Source organism: Lipotes vexillifer, unplaced genomic scaffold (assembly GCF_000442215.2).
Source record: "Lipotes vexillifer unplaced genomic scaffold, Lipotes_vexillifer_v1.1 scaffold826, whole genome shotgun sequence".
In the NCBI taxonomy this organism is placed as follows: Eukaryota; Metazoa; Chordata; class Mammalia; order Artiodactyla; family Lipotidae; genus Lipotes; species Lipotes vexillifer.
The window spans coordinates 583,602-592,467 of NW_006789439.1; the positions used below are offsets into that span (position 1 = coordinate 583,602).

The following is an 8,866-nucleotide window of genomic DNA, read 5'->3' on the forward strand; positions in this document are numbered from 1 at the left end:
AAAAAAAAAAAAAAAAAAAAAAAAAAAAAAAAATACTGGTTAAATGTTGATAAACAAAGACTCTGAATCAATATCTTAAACTCCTCTGCATGTCATCCAGTGCCTACCACAGCAGATGCTCAGCTTCCATATTAATTGTTTAACTGACGTTGTTTGAATCTCTCACTAGACTGTGTATCAAAAAATGTAGGATATAGTTATGTATAGACTCATCCAATAATGTTTTAAAATTTAGCCATGAAAAATGGAGCACTTAGAAATGGCATAAATTAAATGAAAGATAGGGAAATGTTCCTTGGTTTTAAAAATGTTTCATTGGGTATTCATTTCTAGTAACATTTCATGATGTTTCACAATGTAAAATACACATCAATTCTTTTTTTTTCCATAGGAAAAAAGTAACCTGTCTTCCTTTGTTTGATTACAAACTAAGCACAGCAAAACACTGAAGGGCTTTCTAATCATCAAAGAAAGATTAAGTTCTGTCCAGTGTTCTTTTAGTGTTAATGTCTTTTAGCCTGACTTTTCGAAGGATCCTAATATCTCTTAATAAAAAATAAAATGATTTGGAGTCATCATATTCCTCTGAAATAGAATGTTACCATATAATTTCACAAACTGTCCCTTGGTTTTAGATAAAGATTTTTAGACTTCTTAGATAATTTAGCATTTAAAAATAGTGTATAAAGTTATTTTTCCCTTAAATTTACTTGACAGAAAAAAAATGCTTAGGAAGTTATTTTAAAAGTGACAATTCTAGTTTTGCATGTAGTAATTGCCAAGACTGTCAGTGATAGAAAATAGAATGTAACTTGGGTTTTCTTAAGCCCAAAGTGGTATTTATTGGTTCACTTGTACAGGCATATTAGTGTTACACCTGACTTAGAAGTGGCGGAAGCGTCTCTCCATCTTGCATCTCTACTTTCCTCTGTCTCTTCTTTGTTTTTACCTAGTGCAGCTAGCCTTGGGTTGGAGTGGGAGGGTTGGGTTGGTTAGGTAAGCAGTCAGTGATTACCAGCTACTCTGAACATCCTTCATTCCAGTTCAGGGACCAAAGAGGAAAAAAGCCTTTAACTCCCCAGCTCCATTGAAGGACTTTAATGAGACCAGAGTAGTTGATCACTGTGATTAACCCTGTTGTGGATATTTTCCCAGCTTTTTGGGCAAGAAGGTAAAGTCTGTTTTTAGATGATGAGGAAAGAACAGGGTAGTGCTCGGCTGCTCAGAGCATACAAATAAAACTTGTATCTGTTCAACGTAATGTATCTTTCCCACCTGTGGTCACCCTTCCCCAATGACAGTGTGCCCCAAATCATATCTAGTCACTGCGTTCCTAGGCATTTGGTGGCACCAGTGTTCTCAAAGTTCAGGAAACTGGACTGGGTGATACTTATTTCTCTCCATCGAGCTCAAGTGTAGCTCCTGTGATCCTCAGGCCTTATAAGGCAAGTGACGATTTTAACCAATCCAGGCACAATTAATATATATTTGAAGCAAAAACAGCTTTATCAAAATAAAACTCGCCATTTAGAGCTTCCCTGGTGGTGCAGTGGTTGAGAGTCTGCCTGCTAATGCAGGGGACACGGGTCCGAGCCCTGGTATGGGAGGATCCCACATGCCGCGGAGCAACTAGGCCCGTGAGCCACAACCACTGAGTCTGCACGTCTGGAGCCTGTGCTCTGCAACAAGAGAGGCTGCGACAGTGAGAGGCCCGCGCACCGCGATGAAGAGGGGCCCCCGCTTGCCACAACTAGAGAAAGCCCTCGCACAGAAATGAAGACGCAACATAGCAAAAATAAATAAGTAAATAAATAAACTCCTTCCCCCAACATCTTCTGTAAGAAAAACAAAAAACTCGCCATTTAGTAAAGAGGAACCATCTTAGTCACTAGTTGAGAGCATCTATCATATCCAGTTGTCAGTGCTAGTAAACCTTCCTTCCCTGGAAGTGGCTTTCTTTGTTTTTTGGGGTTTTTTTTTTGCGGTACACGGGCCTCTCACTGTTGTGGCCTCTCCCGTTGTGGAGCACAGGCTCCGGACACACAGGCTCAGCGGCCATGGCTCACGGGCCCAGCCGCTCCGCGGCATGTGGGATCTTCCCGGACCGGGGCACGAACCCGTGTCCCCTGCATCGGCATGCAGACTCTCAACCACTGTGCCACCAGGGAAGCCCCTGATTTTTCTTTCTTAATTGCTCTTTCTAGTTCACGAGTTCTATGTATTTTGACATCTGACCCTTTTTTCTATCGCCGATACCAGCACTCGCAACTGCCCTGCTCACTCTTCACCCTGACTCGTATAATAATTATTTGCCAACAGTTTTCACCAATTGTTTATTTTTTAACCTTCTCTAACTCGTGGTGTTCATTTCTGCTTAATTTTAAAAGGATGAGCTGAAAAAGCAACTCTCTGTTCCTAAACCTTTAGTGCCCTCGTACATTTATTCACTCAGTTTTACTATGTGCCAAACATCATGCTGGTTATTGTAGATAAAATGATGCATGATGCAGAGCAGTCCAGGCACCCATGGAGATTACAGTCTATCAGGAGAGAAAAAATTTGACCCAATCTTAAGGACAGACTTATTCAGTATTTCGAACTCTGGTATTCAGAACTCTCTCCAACGTATTTTCTGTCTTTCTCTTAATATTAAAAGCATTCATCTGACTTGTACAGCACATCTTTGTTTTGTTTTGTTTTTTAGACATACATTAAAAACCTGTATGTGGTGAGAGTCCAGTGGCTTTTAGTGGACTCTTCCACTGGACTCTGTGACTTTAGTCTTGGCACAAACTCTTTGTGTCACAATCTCATAGTCTTTAAATGGTAATAATAAAAAGAATTACTGACATATATTGAATATTTACATTAGGCCAGCAAAACCTAGTGGTTAAAAGCACAGACTGTCAGTCAGATTTCTGGGTCTGAGTCCTGGCTGTGCTCTTTATTAGCTCTGTGGCCTTTACATATCAGTGCCTCAGCATCTTCACCTATAAAATGGGGAGAGTAATGTTGAGAATGATTAAGTAAGTTAATAAAGTAAAATCCATTAAAACATTACCTAGCACATCATTAGAGCCATAAAATCTTAGCAATTCAGTGATCACTTTTCTAAGTAGGAAGGTACTATTATCCATATTTAACCAGTGAGAAAACTAAATATCTTGCCCAGGGCCACACAGTTAGTGGTAGAGTCTGAGCTCTGATCTAGACATTCTGGCTTCAGAGCAGATACTAGTAAATACTACTCTATGTAGCCTCCATTATAAGGTTACTGTAAGACTATAGTTAAATAATCAACATTTAACAAACTTTAAAACTATAATTCACTCTGAATATGTAAGGTGTTATTATCCATACTATAATAAGATATGATTGAAGAAGACACTAATTTACTTCCTTTCCATACCTTGAAACCGTTTAGCTATACCAGTAATTATATTAATAAATATTTCTGTGTCATTGTATAATTTAAACAACCCTTTCACATACACAAATCCATGTAATTCCAACTATCACTCTTTGAGGTTGACAAGGTCAGTATTATTTTCTCCATTTTAAAAATGAGAATGCTGAGGATCACAAAAGTTAAATAACTTGCTCAAGTGTTCAAAGAGAGTAAATGCGAAAGGCTTTAACATAAGTCTGAAGCCCCAGATCTCATCCTTTGCTTCACTATAACGCCCTGCTGTTTTTTTAATGATTTCTTTCAACAGATGGAAAACTAATTTTTATAATATAGTTTATCATTATAAACATATATATATATATATATCATATACCCTTGTGTACAAAGGCATAACTATTTGATGTAATATTCTTTCCTTTCTCTTTTTAAAGATTGTGATTGCTAGCATCATGTGCAGTTACAACAAAAATGACTGGATGGAACTCTCCAGAAAGGCTGAGGTAATGATTTCTTTCTAGTATATTTATTTTATTTCTTCTCTTCTATTTTTATTAGTTTTAAATAAAGAGCTGTCATGAAAAATAACCCAGGAGAAGTAAAATTGAATGGAAAATAGTAACTTAAAACATTTCTAATATAATTTGTTTACCCTATGTTTTCATTAAAATGATGGAAATGTAAATTTAAAAGGAATCTATACTATAAAAGTGGTCCCTTGGATTTCACACACTGCCTAAAAATCCTTTATTCTTTGAATCCATATGCTCTTTATTTGCATATTAAGCAAACTGTATATTATGATGGATGCCATGATAAAATTTAATTCTACCTTTGAGAGTCTAACTTGATCTTACCTTGCCTTTAGGCAAACTAGTTTGACAGCGAGAAAAGAAATTTTGAATATAAAACTCTTGAATATTTAAAATATAAAAGGTTCATTTAATACTCTTCTAGTTTGAATACAGACATGCATAAAATGGTAGGACAGAATGCTCCTGAGTGGAACACTAGTCAGCAGGTTTTCTATAATATAAATTGAAGCTTGAACAAATGCAAACAACTAACCATGTGCCTCAAATTTGTATTTCAAATGGAAAAATACATACCTAAAATTGTATACTTATGTCCATCGTGTTGCCATGAAAAATACTGTAGACAGCTTGAGCTGGGGTTTCTTGAAAACCTCTCAGAAATATAGAAGACTAAATCTAACAATACTTATGAACTAAGGACTCTACATTATAAAATATTATAAAGCTTTCTATAGTGTTCAGAAATACTGATTGTATATTTTATTTGGATATCTTAAACCTGCGAGGGCAAAAATTATTTCTGGGACTTAGAGGGGTGAAATTAACATGGTCAGTAATTGGCTTTATGATCTTTGTAGCTGGGCCCATTTCATACCTGTATTTGCCTAATTGACCATGAAATCTTCCACAGAGCCCATGTTTGGCATGAGTTTTGCCAATTTAAAGCTTGACTATGATGAATGGCTTTATCACACTACTAGCTTCTCTGCCTTCTGCAGAATAAAATAATTAAAGAATTTTCTTCAGTAATGAGCATTAATTTTTAAATAAGCTAATTTTACTTTTAAAAAGTCAAAAGCCTTTATACATGTAACCAACTTAAAGATATTTTTCATATTTCTCACATTCTATACCTATTTCTTAAATTGTAGTTTAAGACTACAATTCGTATCATTTTCTAGGTTCTTATAGCAATGAATCAATCAATCAATAAAAGTAAAAGAAGTAAGGAGGAAAAAAAAAGGAAAACATTAAAAAAAAAAAAAGTAGAAGATATGCCTTCCATTCAGTCAAAACAGTCTGTGGGATCTCTCCACAGGAAAGCAATATACATATCAAGAAGTTCAATCCATAGATGGTGTCAATTAAAAAAAACACTTCCCTCTAATCTTAAAATATGGAATTCAGGGTATAGCACATGAAGGAGCTATCCCCAGGTCTTCACATCCCCCTGGAGGGCAGCGATAGGCAGCATAATTCCATCACAGCTTATATGGGGGACACCAAGTAAAGCTTTGTAGAGTCAGTATTTGGTTTTGTTTCTATGAACACATGCTTCAAAACAGATTAAAACAGATTTTCTTACAATGGAAGAGCCCACATTAAAACAAATCAACAAAAACAAAAAGTGTTCAAGCCAAAGTTACTATACCACTTAGAATGTACATTTCTTTTGGGGTGGTGATAATGAGGGGTAAGAAATCTGAGATAACACACCAGCTGTTGTAGCGAGCCACTGCTTTTAAGTTCGGCAAGTCACTTAATGTGGTGATGGGTATACTTTAAACTCATGAAGTTCCTCTCCTTAGAGTAGATTAATTCTTGAATTACGCAGTAGGGAATTGAGGAAATCTGCTCTTTACTGTTATATCTGAAAACAGAAATGCACATGTGTAACAGCAGAGCAGATCCAGTTGTATAAGAACATGAAAAAATAGAGACAGAAACTCTATATCAGAATGAAAATTTGCACAAGAAGGGATCATTATTAGTTGTTTCACCAGAGGCTACCATTTTATTTCACTATTTTGAATAAACATTTAAGACCACGTGGGTGGTTAAAAAAAAAGAACCTAGTACATTCTTAAAATATGGTAAATTCTACTAAATGCTGTTTTTAAAAGTTAATGCACATACAGTATATCTTTTTGTCACATGCATATTCTTGGAAATAGAACCATGTTGAACCAAACCTTCCTTTTCACTCTAACCCTAGAATACCCACACTTTTAATGGCTTCTTTTATGCATTTCTCAACGTGGTTTTCATTTGTCTTGTCTTATGAACACCATAAAACAGAAGCAGCCTCTGGAAAAGTTTTTACAGCTTGGTGTCAAATCAGTAACATGGTTAGGCTCTGCTCAATTTTTTTTGGTTCAGTTATCTGATCACACACTATCCTACTTTTCTGGGACATTGATAATCTATTCCAATTCCATGCAAGGAAGATCTATGAAGCACCTACTATGTGCAGAGTCCCTGGCCAGCCAAAACAAAGGTGAATAAGGTACAGCCTCAGCTGTGTAGATATGTTCACAGTTTAAATGTGTATACCAAATTGAACCATACACAGTAGTAGGTCTTGAATAGATCTTGAACTCATTTGAACAGATTTTTGAATCCATTTCTTTCTTAATGCGTGTTAGCTTAGAAAACAGAACTTGAGTCAAAATTAATGTGAAGATGCTTCATTGAAGGATTCAATTCCAGAGCAGTAAGAGTGAGGGCGGGGAAAGGCAATAGGAAGAAGGGAAAGCAGAGAGAGCGTGGTGCATTCCAGAGCTGGCTGCCACTTCCCAAGGAGATGGAGCCAATTGCTCAGTCGCGTGGGACAGGGAGGGCTATATGGAATTGTCCTGCCTCACAGCAGTTTACAGAAGAAGGGGGAGGGAGCTATCTACCGGTTCCTTCCTGTCTCCTGTCTCGCATTGGTAAAATTTTACACTACAGCACTTTACTTTCTTCTGCACTTTTGGGTTATGTGTCCTGCCCCCTTTAGGTAGCTGCTAGGGAAGTCAAATCCCACAGCATATTGAGGGCACTGGCCCTCCTGGAGCTCCCACTTTGACAGGTACAGTGGAGGCTGTGACAGAGCCCTGCTCTCATCCTGAGGGAGCTGTGAGAGCTGGCAATGATGGGAGATGTAGGATAGCACTTTTTAAGCTAGTGGCAAAAGCTTGGGTGGCAATTAAGGCCATCAGATTTGAGGAGACATATAAATTAGGTGTGGCTCAATAAGCATTGCTACCATCCTAATCTAAGTTTATCTCAGGATGCCCCACTAATCTCTCTCTCAATCAATCCACAGTCTTCCCACTACCTTTCTTAAGATGCAAAACTCCTGACTTGACCTATGTGGTATGGTACATTGCCACTTCCCCAGTGTCACCTTGGGTTTGTTCTTTACATTCCAGTCCCCGATGGCCTTCTTTCACTCCTCCAATACATTTACACCTCACAGCCTTTGCTGTTTCCCTGGCCTGGAATATTCCCTCTTCCTCCACTCTGAGCTCCCTAACTAGTAGGTTAACCCCCTGTCCTACTCCTTCTAAGATCCTGTCCTCGGAAACTGGTTTACCATAAAGCTAATGAAGGTTAAGTTTCAGAGCTCTGACTTGTACAAGCTACTTCCAAGTGCCTGTACTAATTTTCTGTTTGTCATTTTTAAATTACTTTTCATTTTTAAAGAAGTTTCCCCAAATTGTACAAACTTCAGGCTCCACCAAATCTGGGTCTACCTTTGCTTGTACCTTTTTTCTGCAGAATTTAATAAAATGGTGATAAACAGTGGTGTCATCAGCCCTGTAACCTATCTTCCTTATGACAAAGCAAACTCTGGCGGGGGGGTAGAGACCCCCTTTTGGTTCACTGTTTAATTCACATTTCCAAACATACGGCTTTGCCAGCCAGAGGATAGTCCTCAGATATTTGTTGAGTGAAGCAAAATAGAGGCACAGAGCTGGCATACTGGCATGTGACAAACAAACAGGAAGCAATTATACAGTAAATGGAAATAGTGCACTTTATTGGGCACCAGTGAACTTGAGGTGATTAAGATCCAAAGCTGAAGATTTTAAATCAGGGACTTGATGAGGGATTGCCAAGGGTCTGGCTGTAACTGGTAGGATGAGGCAAGGAAGGCCCAGCTGAGAGGCATAGATGTCAAACCAGGTGGCCACACTATTCCTAGCAGAGAGTCCAAGTAAACCACTTTGAAGCCAGGTTCTTGTCATTTTTGACCTGGATCTGGGCTAGCAGTATTTCATAAAATTAAATAGATGTTGAAGTTAGGAAATCTCAAATAGACTGAGGTAAAAAGCAGAGAGGCGCATTACAGAAATATGTAGGACCAGTTGGATATAAGTCCCTGAACACTAACAGTAAGCAGGACAGAATGGAATCAGGGAAGATAGACACCTAGTTGGAGACAAGAGATAGTCACAGACTTTATGCCCAGTGGGTCCCAAGCCAGTTCAGTGTTTACCTGTGCCACGTCCACTTCAAAGTGGTTTAAGATCCCAGAAAACTTGTGTCCCCAGTTTTGGATAGTTGAGACTAGTTGGCACTGTTGCTACATAGAAAGTTGGCAGTGGACCTCACGTATTCTTTTAACAGAAGAAATTAAGAGAGAATCCAAAAAGTGTAGCTTCATGTCTCTCCATCCTGCTTGTGCTCTGTTGTCCTTTGCCTGTTCCCCTGATCCATGGAAGATTTCCCTTCCCACTAGGACTCTGATGCAGGACACCAAGCCACCCTCCACATGTCTGTCCTTCTCACTGTGCTCGGGCTCTGATATCCCACACTGGACCCTCATGGCTCTTCCTTAGATCTTCCTAGTCACCTACCTTGTTCTACCCCAACCAATGACTTTATAACTACATTGATTGGGAAGGAAGGGAGAGGTAAGGAGAGGAGAAGGGAAAGA

General features: G+C 38.4%; 1 protein-coding gene across 1 annotated transcript in view; it reads left to right on the forward strand.

Moving 5' to 3' along the window:
* The window catches only part of DPYD (dihydropyrimidine dehydrogenase), an 821,342-nt gene that overhangs the window by 531,199 nt on the left and 281,277 nt on the right, over positions 1–8,866 (forward strand). Inside the window, exon 15 of the mRNA XM_007462610.1 lies at positions 3,841–3,909. Coding sequence (XP_007462672.1) covers positions 3,841–3,909 — 69 coding nt within the window. The remainder of the gene's footprint in view (positions 1–3,840; positions 3,910–8,866) is intronic.